Below are 24,266 nucleotides of genomic sequence, written 5' to 3'. Positions count from 1 at the left end.
TTTTCCACTTGAGTGGGAACCAAACCCACCGGTAACCCCATAGAATGTCATCTAAAAATCATGACATAGGTTTAATAAAGAGCGGTTTTCTGATAATGAGATTGCATTCAACAGATCTTTTACAATATCCTTTTTAGTTAGGAAGCTGGATATTTTAGGTTGTTCCATCCTTGACCCGTCTCAAAGATCTTTTCTCCCCTTTTGGGAGTGTTTAGCAGCTATTGCATGACTAATGCGTGACACACTGTTACACTTTTTTCTTTTCAGGTTTTGTGATCCGAGTTTGTGTCCTATAGTGCATCTCACTCCCACAACCATCCTGTGTAGAGGTACAATATTGGCAGTGTTTGCTGGATAATGCTATTTTATACACCTGAACACCCATCTCAATTAAATACCTAATTGGGAGAAGAACAAACTCCAATTCTCTGTGGTATGTTACAGTATCATACCATATTGCAATATTTCAGATTTCCGGCGATATGTCTGTATACTGCAAAGCTACTCCCTCACTTGTCCGCCAGCGAATATGCAGCAGTGTTTAGCGGGATTCGCCCGATTGCACCGGCACCTGCGCTATATCACAGGTCTGTTCACAGCGTACAACCAAATAAATTGCCAATTCAAATTACGATATATTTACTTTGAAGCCATATGGTCTGTGATGGAAAACCACTCCTGCAAGTATCCCCCAGTGCGTATCAAAAGACATCAGTAATCTTGTCCAACAATACAAGTGCCCTCTCTTTGCCGCTAGCCTCTAGCCTCTACACCAGTGGTCTCCAACCAGTAGATCGTGAGCCACTGGTAGCTCACCTGAGGCTTCCCAGTAGCTCTTTGATCAAACCCCAAAATGAGCACTGTGTGTTTATTATGGTGTCTGAAGTTCTTGTGACTTTTCCCCTGCCCCCTCCCACTCCTCTTCCTGTAAAGTAAACAGTCAAAAGATGTGTGCACAGTGAGAGGAGGGGCTGCATCTGTGTCATGACCCTTGCCCCTGGCCCTCACTGGCAAGTCAGCCTTCCAGTTAGGGCCAGGTCAAAGGCCTTAAAACCTCAGCCAAGACTCTCTTGGAGTCAGTCCTGGCGCCAGGCTCATAACCATCATGAAGATCAACATTAGAATAGAACTATTTACTTGGGACTATTTAACTTGTGGTTGGGGGGGGGGGGGGGGGGTTCAGCCCACATGGAGGCACACACATAGCTCAGTCACAAGGATCTGAGCTATGCGGTCTAGTCTTGGGAGTGGCAGGCCTGGGACTACTTTACCTGGACTACTTTGGGTGTGGCAGGCCTGGGATTATTTTACCTGGACTACTTCACCTGAGACTATTTAAACCACACTCAAACAGCAGAACATGCTTTGCGTTATTCTGCTGTGGCAGCGTAACGCTCACCGTGTCCAGTTTTTTGATGCCAGTTTACCTGAAACCAAGGACCTGCAGAGAGAGAAAGAACACTACGGAATTTACCTGGAACAGTATCCTGTCTTCAATCCATCACCGACTTCAGTTCCACTCACCTGAAGGTACAAACTCCATCATCTGGCACCGCATGCATCCTGGAATGCCATAACCTGGAAAGATGAGAAAGAAAAACAGCATTAAGTAAGCGTTTACTCATGTTTCCTCCCGAATGAAGAAAGCCACACAATTCTAACCTGGGTAGTCATCTCCTGGTCAGTATCATTGCTGGGACATTACAGCGCTCGGCGAGGAACATCGCAACCTGCAAGGAGAGAAAAGACACAGGTTAGCAATATAAAAGGCGAAACAGCGTCGCGCATCGCGCATTACTCACCGGACAGCATCGCGCACACCGCGCTTTTGCCTACCAACCCATGCTCATCTTCAAAATGCATGACAACACCAAAATACCTTTGCATACCTAAAAGGAAAGAAGCAAGACATTATTATTTGAACTAAGAGGAACATAAGAACTGCATATGAAGACTGTAAAGCAGCAAATTTACAGAGTCGCAGCAGGCCTGGATTCCCACAGGGGGGCTTGCACCAGTAAAGTAACTTGGTCGCTGCTCGCCCCCCACATCTATGCGCCCCTGCCATGAGGAGCAGGACGGAGAATCCACCTTTTACAATATTAAGGTGAGGAGAAGGCCAAAGGGGGAGGAAGGAGTTGAGGCCAAGGGAGGTGGGAAAACAAAGACAATCTGGTATTGAATCCAGCTCTCCTATATTGCAGACCCATCTTTAAACAGAGGCCTTACCAAGGGACCGGGAGAGGGTTCCAGAGTGCAAATCATCCAACCAGGGCTGGGTGGCGTCCCCGTGGATACCAGGTGAGCGTAACAATCTCGGCTTGAAGGGCTTAGGCAGTGTCCCAACATGGGGAAAACTATCAATAACAAAAGTAAATGGGAAATGTGTGTTGTGGCCATTGTCACCAAGAGATGCAAATGATGGTGGATTCGAAAGGGCCTGGGTGCATAAATCTGCATGCTGTGAAAAACAAAGCTGGGGCTGTGATTGTTTCAGTCTCACTGTATTTCTTTAGATTTATTTCAGCTAGCATTTCTTTGCGTGCTGGTAATTGTAGGCTTTAAATCAGAATGGGGGAAATAAAGATACAGCTGTAATCGTTTTCTCAGCATGCCGTGTGTGTGCATAGAAAAATAACAATCTGTGTGAGTCCCAGCTTGCAAGAAAAAAGGTACACCTTGCTTTGTGTGTTCATGGTAAAACTGAATTATTTATATTTTCAGATATGGAGTTCATGGTTTTAAAGCTCTGGCCCCCAAACTGTATTAAAGCTTAGGATGGAATATGGCACGATATGGAGGAGCCCACCTCTATGGATGTCCCAAAACAGAAATTCAAGTGATAACTGCAATTTTACATTTAAGTACACATGCAAAACTACTAGCTGCACTGTATTCTGGTGCTTGTCCACTTACATTTATAAAACTAAATAGGAATGTAAATTGACATGTCTATCAATACCAGCACTCAAATAATCAATGTGAGATGTTTTACAAAATAGTTGGAATTTGGTGGGAAATGTGAGCAGTGATAGATAGATATATATATATATATATTCGAAATACATAGGATTAATATAGCTAAAAACCTAGCTCCTAAGTAACAAGAGCACTATACACAATAGGGTGTTGACGGGGAGAGAACATAGAGGCGAGACATGGGATGGGAGAACAATTAACAGGGCTGATCCCCTTTGGCTATGTGCACAAATCGGGAGATCTATGGGGAACCTGTACACATGTTCAAATTCTGGCAAGGGATTCACTGTGCTGAAATGGTGCAATTTATGAGCACTGTTTTTGCTAAAATTCAGCAAACAGATAATCTACAAGGCATTCTCTAATACATGAACAACTCCAATATGTCGGAGAGTTGCATGTGCAAGCCAAGCACGGCCCATTGGTCATGCACCAGAACAACATGATTCCTGCAGGGAGAGGCAGCAATGCTGTGAGCTGTTCACTTTGATATTGCCTCCTTCGAAAAAGGGAGCAGGGTGGCATGTAGCCATCCATTCTGAATAAGTCTCCCCTTGTTACAACCATACTCTTTGCTCAAAATGTTAAAGACTCATATGTTGTCTCATGCTGTGCGTAAATAAATTACGGGTTAGAACCACAAGTGGGATCTAACCCATAATTTGTTTACACACAGCATTAATAAGCTTTTGAAAATGAAACTATGAGTGGCCCTGATTGAAAAAGGCATAGAATTTGCCGAAACACGTGTCTCACTAAGGGCAATTAGAATATTCCATCTAGGAAAGTGAGACCCTACATAATAAAAATTAGGAGAGGAAAATCACAATCATTGTTTGCATGAATTATTGTGGCGCTGTGCATAAAGTGAAGGAGTCGATTTCCTTTTTTCTGGTAAACAAAGTAGGCTTTGGCTTACTTTTCCTTGGCTGACTTCTGTGACCTAGTGAGCAATGATTATGAATGGGGATATGCTAAACTTGAAGTGGATTATATTTTTTGACAAAGCAGAATGTTGTGTATGCTGGATTTTGTTTTAAAGCTGTATACCACATTTAATGACAAACTAGTCAGATTGCAGACTCACCATCCAACAAAGGGCAAAAGTACCACCATTTCCATCCAGAGTGGGAAACCATTTATTTTGTTAAGAAGTTGAAAACGCTCCTTTTCAAATGAAGATAGTTTCCCTAGTTAAGTGACAGCTCCTCTCTCTGTCTTGCCTAGTGTCCCATCCACCTATGTCTTGTATTTCTGTTACATCTATCTATCTGTTATGTGGCGCCCCAATGCCTGCAGGCTTTCGGCACCTAACAAATAAATACATTTAATATTTTTACTTTGAAGTGTAAAAAGAAAATGTGCATCTTTAATCCCGGTGCCCAAGTTAAAGTGGGAATGAAGATAGCAATTTTGCAGTAATACACACAAAGTATGAAAATAATTTCCCAAAAATAATTTGTCTGCGATTCTAAATAGTAGGTAAATTAAATGTTGTAATCCAAGAGCCATCCTTCAAAAGGTGCTAATTATTTGATGAAAAACAAATGCTCTTTTACAGATGGTGCAGTTGTGCAGTGCACAGTGACTCCCTAGGCTGAGTCTGATAGCAAGTTTAAAAACTGTCCTGATTTTATGTTGCCATGACGGGTGTGCAATCACTATGGCTAAAAAGGTATCTGCACTATCAGCCAATGTGAGTGCCTGTCTCTGTGAATCTGCCTTTTTCAGACAAACTTCCTGAAATCAAAACGTTGGTCCCGTCTGACAGCAACCGAGTGCTTTTGCTGTTCAAGCTTTGCACCAGATTCTGAGCACTGGTGGATAGCATGCAGTATAAGCCTCCACACTGAATTCCCGTTTACTACTTCTGATATGCTTAACAATTTTTAGGAAACTTCATCTAATAAAAAAATCATAAAATAAACATGTACATACAGTATTCCTTTTTTATATGAAGAGCAAATCAACTGCCCAAAAACATCTTGGTCGAAATTCTCATACTCATGGATATTATTACCGTAGTAGCTCACGCCTATTGGCTATTAACTACAAGTAGCTCTTGCCAACGAAAAGGATGGAGACCCCTGCTCTACACGGTTTTTAACACAATATATGTGTGCTAAAGGTTTTATGCGAGATGTCTTCACGGGGCTCGTTCTGACAAATTGAGTGCTGCTTTTCTTAACAAGTTCTTTTCGTAGCCATCAAACACTGAACCTCCACAAGAAACTCTGAGGAACCAGAATCCTGTGAGAAGTGTGGCACCATCAATAAGTTCTTTGTCAACAAGATCAATAATATCAGGCTTCCCCTCAACCCTCAAGACCGGACATACCCTCGAGCTTCTCAGCACCTAGTGCCCCATCACATCTTCCCTTCCTAGGTAAGAGCCTCGAAAAAGCAATAGCCACCCAACTCCTCCAACAAATCAAAGCCAATAACCTCCAGTCAAACCAATTTGGCTCTGATCCAGATGCAGCTCAGAAATGGCCATCAAGATGATAAACGATGGCCTGAACATCCTCCATAATGGCAAACTTTGCCTTCTGGTCCTCCACGGCCTCAGCAGCATTCGACGCAGTGGACCAGCAGACACCCACTGACATTCCACATTGCTGCATGGGGATCAGCACGATTACCCTCTGCTGGTCCGAATCCTACCTGCTCATTTTTCCAAATGGATTCCTCCAGATCACCAACTCTACCCATCACCTGTGGAGTCCTGCAAGGGTCCTTCTTCTCCCCCATGATCTTCAACTTTAAAATGGAACTGCTCAGAACCCTTCTGGCTCGATAGAACATCCACATCCACAGCTCTACCTCAAGGTGTCTTTCAACTAATACATCCACAGGTTCAAAGGTCTGCCTCACATTTATCCAATCCTGGATGTCCAGTGCTCAATCGTAATTCAACCCCTCTACGACCAAATTCCTATTACTGTCCAACATCAACAAGCATTCAGACCTTGCCCTCCACTATGAACTTCAAGGGCTTCACAACCAAGCCGACCACTTGTGCAAAGTCTGTGGGGGTCGACATCGATAGACCTCTCTTTCAAGGAGCACATAGTATGATAGCAACCTCGTCTGTCTTCTCTCCCCTCCCCTCCCCTCCCCTCCCCTCCCCTTACTTGTTCCCCCCAGTCCCCCTCCAGCACAATCTGAAATGTCAGGCCTAGTACGATAGTCGCTTGTTTTGTACCTCCCCTCCCTTTCTGCGCCCCTCTCCCTCACCTTTTGTTTTTCTTCGGCTCTACCAGAAGGGTTGTCAGGCCTAGTACGTTAGTCAACCTGTCTGTTTCCATTTCCTTCCCAATCACCCCCTCCCTTCCTTATCTAGGTCTTAGTTCTTGGACTATCTGAAATATCGTCAGGCCGAGTACAATAGTTAATTTCACATCCTTACTGTTCATGGCCTGTAAGAATGCCATTGTATTTTCCCTTGTTCCCTCCCTTGCCTTGAAGCACTTTGAAGCACATTGCGTATAGGTGCTAAATAAACTATCATATCATATATCTCATAGCAAGTAAGACACAAACGACTTGGTACCAACTTTCCCCACTGCGGATAATGAAGCCCTTCACCCCGGCAAACTACCTCAGATCTGCAGTCCAAGCCTCCGTCCTCTCCCACCTGGATGGTGGGAATGACCTTTTGGAAGGCCATCCAATGACTCCGCTGGTGTCTTCTACATGCTGCAGCACAACTCAAAGGACTCTGCAAATTCTACCACATCCTCATCAAACTGCACTGGCTCCCGCAGCAGGCACATATCTCCAAATCCTGCTGCATCATCTACAAGTCTGTTGCCCTAAACTTCCAAACTTCTTCACAGAGAAACTCAGCATACAACCCTTCCCCCCCCCCCCAAACACCCTCAGGTCAGCCAGCCACCAGAATTAAGGACATGTGCTAGATAAACTCCCCTGAGCAGGAAGAAAGAACCAGAAGACAGGCCTTCTTTGTCTGTGCCCCAAGCTTCTAGAATCTCATCAACACCCGACTCGCGCCTTCATTGCTACATTTCAGGGAGGAGATAAAAACCCTCCTCTTGAAGCAATGGATCCTCCACGTCATCTACGTCCACACACACCCTCTACACTCAACATAACGAGAGTGGGTGATCTGCATCCGACTGTTTGCTACCCCGCTTGCTTGTAGATCCCTCGCTGACAAATTGCTTGCCCTTCCCCTCTTCTGTCAGATCCCTGCTCCCTTGCATCGCTGCTTCCCTCGTCATGTACATTCCCCTATTACTTGTAAGGCATCCATTGCTTCCCAAAACTAGGTCTGCAAACAATTAACACAAAATCAATAAAAAAACAGCCCAGCCCTTACTACTCTTCTAAGGATAGTCAACGCCTCCCTCAGTGAGTGCTAAAAACAGGGTCCCCAGCTATTTCTGCACTGTAGAACACCATATATGCATAGGATTCAAGTGGGGAGGAAACCTCCTAATTTATTTCCCCCCCAATTTCTTCTTAGTCACTCAGAAATGTGTTTTCCCCATTCCAGGAACCACTTGTATACATCACACTGCATAAAGAATCCCAACTTCCCACTGCCTGAGGCCTAGACATATTGGGGGACCAGGGTTTCAACCTCAGTTAGAAAAATAAAAACAGGCACCTCCATTCAAACCATTATATCATCCAATGAAGAAAACTGACCTTTGGTAACAAAACACTGACCCATGGCAACAGGTCTTTGTTGCCATGGTCCTCTGACTGAGTCACACTGTGTGTACAGACTGGTGTCAAACTGTTCCAGTTGATCAAAGCCAGAAACAAGAGCCGAATCTCCTGTTGGCGGTGGGAGGTGGGCACAGGAGAAGAAAGCATTGGTACCACAAATAATGGGCGCAAACTCTTTTGTATCAATGGGTTGCTTGGGTAAACCTCCTCAAAAAGGTTCATCATCTCTGAAGTCCTCATCATTGCAAGGACACCTTTCAAAATGACTTCCAACGAAGAGGTTTGTGCAGACACAGCAAGTGAGCCCAAGAAACATGAATGCCCAGCTGCACAGAAAATACCTACTGTGTCAAGAGGTGGCCTAAGGAAATAAGACCATGAATAGAAAGGGCACAAAAAGCCACGCGATACCCGGGGAAAGGGTCGCTTCAGAGATATTACAGGAAGTGGAAGCCTAATCCGTACCCAACATTTTTGGACACAGTACAGAGGGCACCTACATTTAGTGCTTGAGCCAATGCATGTCACTCTGAGCCTGCGCTAGAGGTCAGTTTCAAGCTCCCTAGGTTGAGGGTGTGACCAGTGGATCAATTAGACCCAAGGCAAACATCTCAAAACACTAGTGAAGCACTGGGATTTATCCCTCCAAGGCAGAATTGAGTAACAAAGCACTCTGTCATCTGTCAAAGTGGAGAGAAGGGACTAAAGTATTCAAGTCAAAGCATATGCAAAGAGGGCTGAACTGTACCAGAGCACAGGCTCCTGCATCTTTTTTAGCTTTAAAAGAAATGCTCTGCCTTTGGTCCCAGAGGTACAGATATACCCGGAGTCATGAGGAAATTAAACGGGTCATACTAGTATCAGTAATAAAGCTATTCTGTAAACACTCTGCTGTCAAGAGGTGGCGCTGAGCCTTCCTAATTTATTGCAGCCCAGTAAAGAAAGGCAAGAGCTGCATACCAAAAAATTCTCAGTTTCGTTCAAGCATATGACCAGCCACAACCGGAGTAAACGCATCCATGATGGTTTTGATTTGAAACCAACTAGTGTGAAGCTTGTTTTCTAACCAAACAGACTGACTAACTAACCTTCCCAAAGTAACCAGTAACCTTCTCAAATCAACCAAAGTCATATCAGATTTGAAATGAAAAATCACAATAACCTCAGTTATCTCATAATTGTCAATTACGAAGAGAAGGAAATTACCAGTTAGGGAAGAAACTGTTTCACTATTAGAAACTAAAGTAACAGATAAAGTAACTTGCCTATAAAATAGAACCATAAATAAAAATTAAGGCTAATGCTCATAGAAATAGCACATCAATTCACGGCCGTCAGGAAGGACGTATTATTCTGTACTAAGGGACTGAGATCTTGAACTCCTGGATAGGGTAGACTCCAGAATGGGTCTGAACCATTTCACTTCTGCTCAAAAACTCAGCTGACAAGCATCTGTTAACAGACAGAAGTCTTAAAATACAAAGAAATGCTTGCTATGAACAAAATTACCTTTGCTTGTTTTTTTAGTTATGATCAGTTGTAGCAGGCCAGACTTCAGGAATAATATTGTAACTGCAAGTTCTGCTAGATATTTCACATTGATGAGTTAAAACAATTACTGAATACATGCCTTCAAACATACAATTTAAACTACATACCAATTTCTTTGGCAACTGCAAAAGCTTCCTCTGGAGATGTGGCAACAATCCCTTTGGGGACAGCGATCCCGGCATCGTGCAGCAGCCCCATGCTGAGGTATTCGTGAAGAGACAGGTTCCTTTGCTGCTGCGCCTGGACACTACTGATGTTGAACAGTCCAGAACCTCCACCGAGCACCTACCAAATTCAAAAGAGCAAATGTCTTAATTGTAGAGATGAATGGGTAACATACAAAGATAACAATGTAGGAAACAGGTATAGCATTACACAAAGCAACATACAAACACAATCTACAATGACACATAATAAAGCATTTTCCAGTTATTAACATGACAAGACATCTAGATCTCATTTTGCTGTACATGGACAATGTATAACGTTCATGACATAATTAAAATAAAATAAATGTCTGCATGCACACCTCTTGCCAGCAACAACAGAAATTAACTTTTGGACATGTATGCGAAGACAGTTTCTGGGTTGTGGGAAGCAGGATATACATTTCTTTTAACCTTTCTATAACCAGTGCACACTTAAAGATTCATATTGTTTTTTTGTGGCTGCAGAGTTTTGATTATCTGTAGGTTTAACGACAGACTGATGACCCAGCAGGGACGTTACAATTTACTGTAGATCTGCTCCATTCATCTAATAACTCAAGGGCAATGACTGGGGGGAGGGGAAGGGACCGTTTCTCTGAATAGGTTATGCCAATGTGCTCTGTGGCAAACCAGACGGACTAGGACCAGAGGGCATATTGAACGTAGTTTTATTTAAATGAAAAGAAAACTGCTTCCTAAACCTATTACTAACGTGGAGTTTGTTCCCTTCCTAACAAAACTAAGGTGCACCTCAATAGTCCTCACTCCAAACCTATCCACTAAACTGTCCCTCCGACTTAGCAAAACGTAAGGGAAAATAGGTTTAGTGCCCTCCACAAGTATCTCTGGTTGCCCCAGGAATCGCTCCTGGGTCTGGATCAAATGCTGGGAAGAAAACAACAGTTCTGCTAAAAGAAAATAGTTCTTGGCAGTCTTATCAGTAGTTCCCCCCCAAGTTCGAACAAAAAGTCTGAAGTTCCTGGAAAAGCAAAACGTCCACATTTCTTTAGGTGAAGTATTATTTCCCTGATCCCTTGCCATCAACTTGGTTGATGTCTCCCTACTTTCAACTAACTGTTGGGTGCCTTTGTACTATCAGCTTTTTACTCTGCTTACCCTGACCCAATGTCTCACTTAGTTCTTTAGGGTCCATGTGTCCCCTCTCTATTTGTGGCTCTCAGTTTCATGAGTTCCTGGGACCCTTCTGGAGGTTTATGCTACTCGGGCTCCCCTAACCCTCCTCCTCCTCCTCCTCCTCTTCGTCGAGATTCCTGTGACCCCTATATGGGGCTGGGGTGGAACGAGAGTCCCCCACATCTCTCCCCTTCCCACCCCCTCCCCGCGCCCTGTATGTGGTTGCGCCTCTGGTTCGATCTGTCTCTGCAGTCGCACGCTTCCTTGTCTGCGGACAGCAACTCCCTCAGGCATACGCTTCGTTCCACGCTGCAGCAAGCTCTGCGTCTCTGCGCCGCTCCACATATTGGTGGCATCCCTACATCAGAGGCTCGTGTTGTGTTTCTCCTCCATTCAAGTTGTTGGCCCTTTATTCATGCTGCGATATTCAAAAGGTGCGAATTATTCCACACAGATTGTCAAGCATGGGTAAAGTTCAGCATTACCTTGAGCCAAACACAGTGAGGTAAAGTGAGTATTTCTTACTCCCATGTAGGTAAGATAATACCTTAGGTATAGGAAGTTCCCCATGGGAATGGGAGTCCTTGTCCCCTAAATGGGAGTCCATCCCAGCAAGGTCCCACTTTCTCAAACTGCTAGGGAGTGATTTGCTGAGTGGGCTCACCTCCTTGGAATCAAAGGGGGTGGCTCCCCCTAGAGAAGAAGAGACAAAGTCTCCAGATTTGTCACAGCTGACATTTGGCAAAGATCTTTTCAGTACCACATCATCAAGTGGGACAGGGGGCTGTCAGGGGGCAGATTGGTGATTGCAGGTGTGGGAGTGGCAACATGTTGCTCATTGGGGATCTCCAGAGGGGGCGAGCTTTGGTGTGGCTGGCACAGCTGCTTGGCGCGCAGTGCCTCCTGTGCCATCTGCAGAGCTGGTGATGGGGCCACTGGGCAAAGATATGGCGACAATGGGCGTCTCCATGCTCAGCATGGCTCACTCGGTGCTGGTGTCATGTGGCATTGGTGCCTCCCTTCTGCTCTTCCTCCTGCTACTCCCATGGCCGGCCTGTGCAGGGGTGGAGGTAAATGCACTGCCAGCGGTGCAGAGCCCTGCCTCTTCAGCCTGAGTCGACTCTGCACCTGCCAGGTGGATAATGCCATGCTGCAAGTCATCATGCATACTAGTAAGGGGGCAAGCAAGACACTCATGCAACATGAAGTATGATCTTCGGACCCACATTTTATATGATGGACTGGGTCGGTTTCAGGCCAATGAGTAAAACTAATGCTAGGTGAGAGCGGTATCTGCTGAGGGTGTACACGGCACATGCATGTGCACATTACCCGTTGGCCTTCCAATATGGGTTGTCGTCGTGGTGGCGCAGGAGGTTAACTTTGTAACATGGAGTGTTGCAACACACATGGGTGCTTTTCATGGTTCCATGGCGTCACATGCACATTTCCCTTACAGGGCATGTGCATTACAACAGTATCCCACCTTCCCTGGCATATGCATGTAGTCACTGTGATATGTGATATAATATATATTATATGGCATTTATAACGCGCCAGTACACAAGTGTTTCTAGGCGCGACAAGACAAGCAGGGGGAAACGAAGGGAGGACAAAACAGTCTTACTAAGCCTTGTGTCATTCAGATCGCGCAAGTGCAGGGAAGGGGAGAAGTGGTGGGGAGGGATGTGAGAAGTGCAGTTAGATCAATAAATTCAGCCAGCAAGTGGCTCATAAGTGCAGCAAGTAGGGACTGCAGGGTGGCACAGACCCTTAAGTGCTGGGGTGCCCAGAGGCAGTGGAAGGGAAACTGGACATGCAGGAGCATGGGCTAGAGTTCGGAGGGTAACCAGGTGACCAGTGAGCCGGGCAGTCAGGAACATTAGCAGGGGAGAGGATGAGAGAAAGCAGAAGCAAAGAGGAAGGTCTTGAGTTGCTTCCGGAACCGGTTCTGCTCAAGTTTGAGAGTGGCAGGGAGGCTGTTCCAAGTGGAGGCACCAGCCGAGGAAAGAGATCTGCCCCCAACTCTCAGCTTGGAGAAGCATCTGACTCTCAAAGAGTTGGAGGTGGATGAGCGGAGAGCTCGAGAAGGAAGATATTTTGGAAGATAAAGTTGGAGGTAGAATGGTCCCAGGCCCCAGAAAGCCTTGTGGATGATGCAGAGGGTCTTGAACTTGATCCTTACAGCCACGGGGAGCCTGTCAAGAGATTTCCGTTCTGGAGGGATACAATCCCTGGTCTGGAGGCCAAGGACAAGTCTTGCAGTCCTGTTCTGGATAAGTTGTAAAGGTCAAAGAGTAGAGGCCGTCAGATTTAGAAAGTGGCTGTTGGTTGTCCAGCCTAAAGAGGATCAGAGCTCCGGAGACAGTGCTCTTGTGGGGGAAAGTGCGAAAAGGAAAAATACATCCAAGGGGGTGCAGCTGATAATTTGACTTCTTAGAGACATCAGAGATGTGAGGATAGGGTGGAGTCGAAGATGACACAAAGGTTCTTGGCCTCACAGGAAGGACCAGGAAGTGGGCCCTGTGTGGGCAGCCAGAGAGAGGAAAGGAGGGAGCAGGTGTCCCAATGAGGAGGTTCTCAGTCTTACTGGCATTAAGGCAGAGATCATTGGCAGCACACCATTCCAGTGGTGGCCAGGAAGTCTGGTATGAGAAAAGGAGCAGAGGTGGCTGAGGGGAGCCTGAAAGAGAGCCTGTTGTCATCCACACAACACTGACAATTGGAGCAGAAAGTAGCGATGCAGTGGGCAAGAGGTGCCAGGTATTGCTTGAACAGCCAGAGAGAGAGGTTAGACCCCTGGGGAGCACCACAAATAGAGAGAGAGTGATAGAAGAGAGGAAAGACCACAGTTGGACATGAGAGGGTTGGTCAGTGAGAAAGGAGGTCAACCAGGCCAGGGCCTGAGCAGTGATACCCAGGTTGTCAAAGAGCCATTTGAGCAGGATGGCATGGTTTACTGTGTCAAGAGCAGATGACAGATCAAGGAGAATGAGAACAGAAGGGAAATTAGAATCAAGATTGGAGAGCAGGGCTTCAAAAGGTGTTCAGGAAAGCAGTTTCCTTCTCCTTGCAGCTCTGAAGCCAGATTGGTGGTCGTGAAGGCAACCAACAGATTCAGTATGCAGATTAAGCTGGGAGATGGCTAGCTTTTCCAGGTGTTTGCCCAAGAAAGGAGTGATGGAAATAGGGCAATAGCCGGAGAAGATGGATCATCCGATTGCTTCCTTAGAAGGGGGTGCACAAGGGAGTTCTTAAGGGGGGTGGGGGGGAGTGCCAGTGGCAAAGGATTGATTGCAGAAATCGGCAGAGCAAGGGTGTCGACGTGGTCCTGGATGAGTAGGAAAGAACCTGCTTTGACAAGACTTTCATAGATCGGACTTGTCTAGAAACATTGTCATGGGTGAACAGGGGAAAGAAGGAGGATAAAGGAGGAGGAGGAGAGACTGCCTCAGACAGGCCAGAAGTGGTAGAGGAGGCGGAAGAAGAGGTAGAGGAAGAGGAGGTGGACATGATGTCCTGTGTTGCAGCGGTGAAATGAGAAGCCAAGGCCGTGCAGAGGGCCTGGGAGGAAACAGGAGAGGTAGAGACTGCAGCAGGGTTGGCCAGCTCCTTGCAGATTTTGAAAAGTTTGGCCGAATTGTTAGATGCCACCGGCTTGGATGTAGTCTCTCTTCTTAGAGAGGACAGAGTCTGTACTGCCGTTTGAGCAAGTAGCAGGGCAGTTTGTCAGGGTGTGCGCCTTGGTTTATAGTCATAATGTCGACAACAAAAATGTCGACAGTCAAAAAGTCGAAAAAAAAATGTCGACTTTTTTTTCAATGCATTTTTTTTCGAAATGGGGGGGTTCCCCCCCAGCCCCCCTTTTTTTAATTTTTTTTTTATTTTTCCCTTTTTTTACTCCCGAACCCCTAAAATAAATATATAATTAAAAAAAACGAAAGTCGACATTTTTTTTTCGACATTATGACTCCCCACCGTGCGCCTTATGCCCTCCACTTCCTCTCTGCCTGCCCGACACCCACGTTTAAGGGTGGCGAGGTCGGAATCATACCAAGAGTTGCACTTGGATTTGGGCTTCGAGACGATCCTCATGACAGAGGCAAGGACATCCAGATCTGTGTCCGAGGTTTCCATTGCGCCTGGGTGGGAAAATTGCGGTAGGCTTCGCGTTCTGGAACGCTCACCTGAATCCCTCGGAGGCGCAGGTCTGGGCTGGGGGTTCTCGGAGTCTTCTAGGGTCACGCGCAGGCCTCGAATGCCACCCTGGAAAGGCCCTTTCCTCACTGAGATCTTGATCTGAAGGGTGAGGTGTCTGCAATTATGAGAGCAAGGGGTTAATATGGATATATAAGCCTGACTGGATAAGCTGCCTCCCCTTCCTGGTACTCCCAAGTAGTTCGTAGGCTAAATGTGCTCACCTTATGTAGGTGAAAGCGGTGCTCTCCATCCTGCGTCTGTGCAGGGGCGCCGAAGCCAGTTACTTCACTGGTTAATTGTCCAGCCTCTTGGTTGCAGAGGATGAAGATTTGGAGCTAGGCCGTTGTTAGCAGCACGAACGGCGGTTGCTTGAATATGGAGATCCGGAGAGCGATGGAATGGCGAAGGTATTGCAGGCAAGTAAGTAGAAAATGTCAATTCGAAGTTAAAAGCACTTCTTAATGTCTTTTCCTTTTTCAGGTCGCAGAAGCAGCTGGGTAGAAAAATGGATGTCGAGGAATGCACCGAGGAGTGAGAAAGAGGAGCGCTGCCCAAAACACGTGCGTATAGATGGAGTTTTGTATTTCTTAATGATGTCCTTTTGTTTTGCAGATGCGAGTAGCAGCGTCGGCGGAGGCGAGAAGAATGCAGCGCAGGTAAGGAAAGTTTCACAGAGGTTTACTAACCAAGGTCTTTGCTTCCACAGGGTGCCGGAAAAAATGGAAAGCTGCAGCCCGTGGCTTGAGATGCACCGATGGACTGGGTAAGTGCTGCGCTGGTTTTTATCTCGTGCTAACCTGGTGTTCTTTTCCCTTTTCAGATGCTGCTGGAGACGAAGATGGTATTTCGGAAGGTAAGATTGCGGATTTCTCTTCCCCAGATGCAGAAGTTGAAGATTCTCTGGAGCTGACACGGTGAGCGTCCTGCTGCAATTGCAGAATAACGCGAAGCACGTTGCTCTGATCGGGCGTGGTTTAAATAGCTTACTGGAGTGCTTAGGTGTCTCCTTCCACAGCAGCCTCGCCCAGGTAAGAAGTCCCAGCTTCCAGAATAGTTCCAGTATCCAGTCCCAGGGAGTGGTGCTGGCCACACCCAGAAGGTAAAGTAGTTCCAGCCATGGATGGATGAGGATTCCATTCTGCAGGTGAGTGAGCAGCATGGTCTGCAGCAGGTAGGTCCAACCAAGCACCATTCCTTACATCATGAGCCCGGCACGTCCTGTGCCGGGACTGGGTCCCCTTATGAGCCTGGCGCCACTGGCGCCAGGACAAGGTTCATAAGGCCCCTATGGGAGCCGATGGGTGCCTGGAAATGAAGTTGTGACCCAGCTTCCGAGGCAGTTGGGCTAAACCTGACTCCTTGGAGGCTGCGGTCATGACAGCACCCCCCCCTCAAGGCCCCTCCCAAGCTTGTCTTTTCCGGAGGTTTTGGCTTGTTGGGAAAAGCCCGATGAAATTTTCGGACTAGACGAGGTGCATGTACATATTCTGAGGGTTCGGAAGATCTCTCCTGGGGTCCATATCCCTTCCAATCAATCAAGTAGTATAGTTTTGATTTGGAAATTTTGGAGTCCAAGATGTCTCGAATTTCAAATTCGGATTCTCCGTCAACTTGGATTGGCTCAGGAGGTTTAGTCAAACGGGTTCCGGGTTGCACAGGTTTCAGGAGAGAAACATGGAAGACAGGATGTATCTTCATTTGAGTAGGTAATTCTAGTTTGACAGTCACTGGGTTAATCACGGCCGTGATCGAGTAGGGTCCTAAATATCTTGGGTTGAAGGTGCGTGGCCCTTTTAAAGATAAATGTTTAGTGGACAGCCAGACTTGATCTCCTTTTTGATATTGAGGAGCCTCTTTTCGATGTTGGTCTGCTCCTTTTTTGTATGATTCTTTAGCTCGTTGAAGATGAGCTGTGGCTTCTTTAAATGCTTGAGTTATTGTCGAATGCAGATGGTCAACAGCAGGTGTTCCGAGAGCTTGAGGTGGGTCCAGATTTGAGGTTCGAGGATGACTTCCATACAGCAGGAAAAAAGGGGTTTTTCCCGTCCCAGAATGGATTGAATTATTGTAAGCGTATTCAGCAATCCAAAGGACATCCTTCCAAGTACCCTCGGATTGATGCAACATGCAGCGCAGATATTGTTCTAAAGTTTGGTTAGTTCTCTAAGTCTGCCCGTCGGTTTGAGGGTGATGGCTGGTGGAAAGTCGTACATCAATTTGTGCTAAACGACAACTCCGCCAAAAATGGGAAATAAATTGGCTCCCTCGGTCAGAGATTAGTACTGAAGGGAAACCGTGCAACCGGACAATGTTTTCAAGAAATTCTCGGGCTAGAATGGAAGCTGTAGGTAAACCCTTCAGTGGGATAAAATGAGCCATTTTTGAAAAAAGGTCCACGATCACTAGAATTGGGTTGTATCCAGAGCAAGGGGGTAAATCCGTGATAAAATCCATCGAGAGCGTGTGCCAAGGGCCTGGTGGAATGTCTATTGGACGTAGTAATCCTGCTGATTTTTCCTTCCGACTCTTGTTTTGTGCGCAGATACCACAAGAAGCCACAAACTTTTTGTGGCCATCTTTCCTCCAAGATGGCCACCAAAAATGCCTTTTAATTTTCTCTGAGGTTTTGGCAACTCCAGGATGTCCTTCCATTAGAGAATCATGGTAGCAGGTGATGACCTGTTTTTGTAAGTCAACGCAGGGTAAGAATAGTCTTCCTTGGAAATACAATAAGTTCTGATCTATTGTAAAATCCTTTCCTTTCAATTGCCAATTCGATGAATCTTCGGGAGTAATGAGTTGATTGACCCTTGCTTTAATCTCTTCGAGGGATAGTGTGTTGATTGCTCCTAGTATCTTTTGTTCAGGAATTATTGGCACCGGCTCCGGATTAGCTGTAAGTTCGTCTACCCCCATCCGGGAAAGGGCGTCTGCTTTTCCGTTCCTAACGCCTGGTCGATATGTGATTACAAAATCGAATTCTGCGAAGAATAAAGCCCAGCGTAGTTGCCTCGAAGATTGAGCTTTAGCTGACTTCAGGTACTGGAGGTTACGGTGATCTGTGATTACAGTTACTGTGTGCCGGGCTCCCAAAAGATAATGCCGCCAGGCCTTAAAGGCGGACTTAATTGCCAAGAGTTCTTTGTCCGTAATTGTGTAATTGATCTCAGGAGCCGAAAATTTGCGAGACCAAAAGGCTACAGGGTGTAACTGGTGCGTTTCGGGGTCTCTTTGTGACAGCACCGCCCCCATTGCAAGACTGGAAGCGTCTGTCTCGACGATGTAGGGAAGTTCTGGACGGGGATGCCCTAAGACTGGAGCAGAGATAAATTTGGCTTTTAATTCTTGGAAGGCTTGTTCGGCTTCTGGAGTCCACTCGAATTTTTTATTCTTTTTCAGAAGAGCCGTGATAGGTTGGACTACCCGAGAGAATTCAGGAATGAACCTTCAGTAAAAATTAGCGAAGCCCAGCATGCTCTGTACACCTTTCACGGAAGTTGGGGAAGGCCATTTGGTGATAGCATCCACTTTTCTTGAGTCCATGTGAACTCCGTTGGGTGACAAGATGAACCCTAAAAATTCCACTTCCTTTGCGTGAAAGGTGCACTTCTCCAGTTTAGCAAACAAGCGGTGTTGGCGAAGTCTCTGTAAAACCGCTGTGACGTGTCTACGATGATCAGTGTCTGAGGCTGAGTATACCAGGATGTCGTCAATATAAACGACTACGCACACATCAATAAGTTCTCTGAGGACATCATTCATGAAAAACTGGAAAGCGGCCGGTGCGTTACCTAGTCCGAAGGGCATTACTTGATACTCAAATAATCCATATTTAGTGCGAAAGGCCGTCTTCCATTCGTCGCCCTCCTTAATGCGTACCAAATGGTAAGCTCCTCTGAGGTCTAACTTCGTGTATATGCAGGCGCCTTTTACCTGGTCCAATAATTCAGGAATCAAGGGCAACGGGTATCGGTTTTTGACTGTAATCTGGTTCAGGGCGCGATGATCGATACAAGTTCTTAGGTCACCTTCCTTTTTCGGGACGAAGAACAAAGCTGAGGAAGCCGGGGATTTCGAGGGGCGGATGAATCCGTTAGCCAAGTACTGGTCCAAGTATTGCCTGAGATGGAGGTTTTCTGGTTCAGTGAGGGCATATATTCTACTGCACGGAGGGGTGGACCCAGGTATTAGGTCTATCTGGCAGTCGTATGACCGATGCGGAGGCAGGGTGTTGGCTTGATCTTTCTGAAAGACGTCGCTGAACTCTTGGTATTCCAGAGGTAATCGGGGGTCCTCGGAAGTGATGGCTGCTAGCTTGATTTCGGGCTGAGGATAACAGGTTGAAGCGCATTCTGGAAACCGAATTACCTTGGCTCGCCAGTCTGAGGATTGTGCTTTTCCAACCAAGGCATTCCCAGAATCACCTGAAACTGCGGGGCCTTGATTACATCAAACACGATCTTCTCCCGATGTCCGTCTTGACATAACAACGTTACCTCCATGGTGGTATGAGAAAATGGTCCGGAAGCTATTTCAGTACCATCCACTGTAGTGATTACGTCCTTTACCATCTTGGGACGTATGGGAAGATCCATCCTGATAGCCAAGTCTTGGTCCACATAATTACCGATTGCTCCGCTATCAATGTATACTTTGATAGCATGCATGCGATCTGGTCTATTGGGACTTACGAGGACCATAGGCATTACCAAATGCGACGTCAAGGAACTGGTTTTAACGCTCGCAAGCGGACCTCTAAGCTTGTCGGGCGAGGTTGTTTCCCGATTCCAGTTTCTCAGCATTTTTATCAGAAACTCCTACGGTCTTCTTGACCGGTTTCACTGAGCAATCACGAAGGAAATGTCCAGAATTCCCACAGTATAGGCACAGCTGTAATTGCCTTCTTCTTTACCGTTCTTTCTGAGTTAATGGTCCTTTTACTACTCCTATTTGCATTGGTTCCACGGAGTCATTCCCTTTAGCGGAGCTCTGAGGTCTTGAAAGTACCCGGGTTTCAAATCTGGATTGATCGGTCTTCCTGTTCTGTAGCCGATGATCTAATTGGACTACTAGGTCGATATAATCTGAACAGTCTTGCCCCGGTTTAACCACCTGTGCTAAAACATCTTTAAGTTCCCCATGTAGACCTCTGTAGAAGAGCGTGATTCTCTTATCTTCAGGCCACCTGGTCTCAACCACCAGTCTATTAAAGGACGCTATGTAAGCTAGGAGATCCTGATTACCTTGTCTGAGTGACAGGAGTTCATTGTCCAAGGCCTGCCCCTGTGAATGTCTTGCGAACAACTTTTCCATACTGGTCTGAAAGTCTTGAAAGTTATAGAGGAGCGGGTCATCCTGTGTCACGAGAGGAATGGACCAATCTGCAGCACTACCGCTAAGGGAGGAAAGTGCAAACGCTACCTTGGCTTGGTCCGTTGGGAATGCGGCGGGTCTACACAGAAAGTGCAAGCGGCATTGATTGATGAATACTGCATATCGCTTTGGATCACCGGAAAAACGTTCGGGCGGGGCCAAAGGCACATTCCCTGGCAGATTAATTTGCACCGGATTACTTGAGGTTGTAGGAGTGCCGCCCCCAGTGGAGTCTGTCCCACTTGAGCCTGTAGCAACTGTCTGGCCAGATCATCCGTCCGTTCCTTGGCAATGATCAACTCCCTTCGTAAAGCGTTTGTTTCTTGGCGAGATGCGTGTACTTCTGCCCTTAGTTCCCCAAGCAATTGAGCCAGTTGATCTGTGTCCGAGGTTTCCATTGCGCCTGGGTGGGAAAATTGCGGTAGGCTTCGCGTTCTGTAACGCTCACCTGAATCCCTCGGAGGCGCAGGTCTGGGCTGGGGGTTCTCGGAGTCTTCTAGGGTCACGCGCAGGCCTCGAATGCCACCCTGGAAAGGCCCTTTCCTCACTGAGATCTTGATCTGAAGGGTGAGGTGTCTGCAATTATGAGAGCAAGGGGTTAATATGGATATATAAGCCTGACTGGATAAGCTGCCTCCCCCCCTTCCTGGTACTCCCAAGTAGTTCGTAGGCTAAATGTGCTCACCTTATGTAGGTGAAAGCGGAGCTCTCCATCCTGCGTCTGTGCAGGGGCGCCGAAGCCAGTTACTTCACTGGTTAATTGTCCAGCCTCTTGGTTGCAGAGGATGAAGATTTGGAGCTAGGCCGTTGTTAGCAGCACGAACGGCGGTTGCTTGAATATGGAGATCCGGAGAGCGATGGAATGGCGAAGGTATTGCAGGCAAGTAAGTAGAAAATGTCAATTCGAAGTTAAAAGCACTTCTTAATGTCTCTTTTCCTTTTTCAGGTCGCAGAAGCAGCTGGGTAGAAAAATGGATGTCGTGGAATGCACCGAGGAGTGAGAAAGAGGAGCGCTGCCCAAAACACGTGCGTATAGATGGAGTTTTGTATTTCTTAATGATGTCCTTTTGTTTTGCAGATGCGAGTAGCAGCGTCGGCAGAGGCGAGAAGAATGCAGCGCAGGTAAGGAAAGTTTCACGGAGGTTTACTAACCAATGTCTTTGCTTCCACAGGGTGCCGGAAAAAATGGAAAGCTGCAGCCCGTGGCTTGAGATGCACCGATGGACTGGGCAAGTGCTGCGCTGGTTTTTATCTCGTGCTAACCTGGTGTTCTTTTCCCTTTTCAGATGCTGCTGGAGACAAAGATGGTATTTCGGAAGGTAAGATTGCGGATTTCTCTTCCCCAGATGCAGAAGTTGAAGATTCTCTGGAGCTGACACGGTGAGCGTCCTGCTGCAATTGCAGAATAACGCGAAGCACGTTGCTCTGATCGGGCGTGGTTTAAATAGCTTACTGGAGTGCTTAGGTGTCTCCTTCCACAGCAGCCTCGCCCAGGTAAGAAGTCCCAGCTTCCAGAATAGTTCCAGTATCCAGTCCCAGGAGTGGTGCTGGCCACACCCAGAAGGTAAAGTAGTTCCAGCCATGGATGGATGAGGATTTCATCCTGCAGGTGAGTGAGCAGCATGGTCTGCAGCAGGTAGGTCCACCCAAGCACCATTCCTTACATCATGAGCCCGGCACGTCCTGTGCCGGGACTGGGTCCCCTTATGAGCCTGGCGCAGGACAAGGTCCGTAAGGCCCCTATGGGAGCCGATGGGTGCCTGGAAATGAAGTTGTGACCCAGCTTCCGAGGCAGTTGGGCTAAACCTGACTCCTTGGAGGCTGCGGTCATGACAGAGGCCAGGAGAGATGGAGAGCCTGCAGACCAGGCATTCAAAGGAGGAGTAATCCTGCATTGGAATGATAGAAGCTATGATCCACTCTGGGAAATTCAAGGCTATGCCCCCCACCGGGACAGTTAGTTCTGGGTTCAGAGGGGATCTTGTAGCCATCAGGAAAGAGAGTGTCATAACTCGTGACAGAGCTGGCCGTGAACAAAGTCTCAGTGAGACAGAGTACATCCAAATCAAGCTCTTCCAGGAGACAGCAGATGTCAGGAATGTTTGACAGCTGAACGAGAGTTGAGAGTAGCAATGTGGAACAGGTTGCCATATTTTCGGGGAGGGGTACATGCCAAAGGTAAGCCCGGCGAAAGTGTTGGAGGTGCCCTAGTGGGAAGGCAGGGTAGCCAGAGAGAAAGACGAAGGTACCAGAGAGGTGGCGGAGGTGGGAGGCAACAGGGTGGCCAGAGAAGCAGCAGGAGGGGCCAGAGAGGTGCCTGAGGAAGGAGGCAGCAGAGGAGCATGAGAGGGGTAGGAATGGATAGCAGGAAAGGAAGCTGTTAAGGCGCGGGAAGAGTATCAAAAAGGAGATTGGCCTGTGGGCCCTGGATTGAGAGGGTGCCATCTAGGTAGACATTAATGATCTCAGAGGAATGGAAGGGGGCCAGGAGAGCCTTCCAAAGGGTGCCACCATTAAGGAGAGAAGAGGAAAAAGGAGAGAGAACAGAGACCACATGGGGGTGCATAGGCTTGGAGACTGATTGAAATGTGGTTACCCATTCCCATGACAATTGAGCTCATCTATACTGGGGAAGCATGCTTTTAGCTAGTGCATTCACATGGGAGTCGGAACTGAAAGACTTGCTGACGTCCCCTTGGCTGCTTGCTCCAGCTTTCGCGCTGCCAATCCCCTCTATCCCTTCAATGTGGAGGATGGAGCTGGCCTTTTCGTCCCACTGAGTCAGGGAACGAGATACCCTGGTGCCACCTCCTTTGACTAAGGTCTCTCGCATGTGCCTGGCGAGGAGACTGCGGACCCGGACCTTCAGGCAATTACACCTCAATACACACAGTGGTGGCCCAGATGGCCGCCTTCCTCTGGCCAGAGGTCCTCTGTTGTCCGATTCCATACAGCACTTCAGCATGGCAGACAAGCTCATCCACCAGCACCTGCAGTTCAGCCTCTGTACATTTTTCTTTGTGCAACCTCATCCCTAGCACCTTTGCTTACCCCTTTTCGGGGGCATGATTCTGCCGAGTCCTGTCTCCGAACAGCAACAGGAAATGGGAGATTCAGAGTGGATTGTATGTTTAAAGATGCCCGCCGCCAGGCTCCCCGTTCCCGGGATGATATTTCTGCCGGCAGTGATTCTGCCTGCAGAATATGCCAGCAGTACCAGTAATTCCACCGAACCCAAGTGGAATTATCGCCCGAAACACATTTATTGCGGTAATTCCCCAGACGGAATTACCATTACAGCCAACGGGGTGTGCGTTCTCCTGACTACTTGTAATATACCGGTAATTCCGCCGGACACCACAGCAATAACTAATTCCGCTGGGGCGCAATTACCGACAAACTCACGATGAGGCCCTTGATATGGATTGGGACATGGGATGTTTTTGTAATACTACATGTAGATTTATTCTATTTTTAATTTTTTTTTATAATATTGCCTTACTATCTAGGAGTTAGTTACTGTTATTTGGAATTCTATAGAACATTTTTCTAAGAAACAGTTGTAAACATTTCTGTTAAATGTTACAATTAGTGTTATCATTTTGGAGTTAACAGTACTTATACTGACTTCTATTCACAAACATGGAGGCGCTTTTATGCCGTCCTTTAGAGACTAGTACCATTCTAGTCTTTCAGTGTGATGCCATGGGGCCTTATGCTTAAATAGAGAATGCAGGTTTTATCGCGGTTTGCACCATAGAATTAGATTGGGCCCCAACCATTGTCGAAAAGAACTGGACTTTCATGTTGACTGACATTAAATTGAAGGTAAGCGATTGAGGTTGGCTGACCTTTTAACGCGATTTTAGAATATTGGGTTAGTACCGATTGATGGATTTCTTTCTGCAGAAGCAACTACTACTCTGTGGCACTGGGACATTAGTTATTCAATAATTTAGAAGTTTGTATTTTTTAATCCTGTTGCATTATAGGTCAGTTTTACATTGCCGATTATTTAGAACAACATTATTATATATGAAGAGAGACATCTATTGCATTAGCATTTGTTTTTTTTATTTGGTTCATTTTTAACGTTGCAGGATTTTCGCACTGGGGCCAATA

General features: G+C 46.7%; 1 protein-coding gene across 1 annotated transcript in view; it reads right to left on the bottom strand.

Annotated features, from left to right (window-relative positions):
• Window positions 1-24,266, bottom strand: part of SUCLA2 (succinate-CoA ligase ADP-forming subunit beta) — a 753,371-nt gene that overhangs the window by 712,146 nt on the left and 16,959 nt on the right. The window contains exon 2 of the mRNA XM_069640760.1: window positions 9,336-9,513. Within this exon, the coding sequence (XP_069496861.1) occupies window positions 9,336-9,513 (178 nt within the window). The remainder of the gene's footprint in view (window positions 1-9,335; window positions 9,514-24,266) is intronic.

This window comes from Ambystoma mexicanum, chromosome 7q (genome assembly GCF_040938575.1).
Source record: "Ambystoma mexicanum isolate Mex_15411 chromosome 7q, UKY_AmexF1_1, whole genome shotgun sequence".
NCBI classification, from domain to species: domain Eukaryota; kingdom Metazoa; phylum Chordata; class Amphibia; order Caudata; family Ambystomatidae; genus Ambystoma; species Ambystoma mexicanum.
This window is presented reverse-complemented; position numbering and strand designations above follow the sequence as displayed.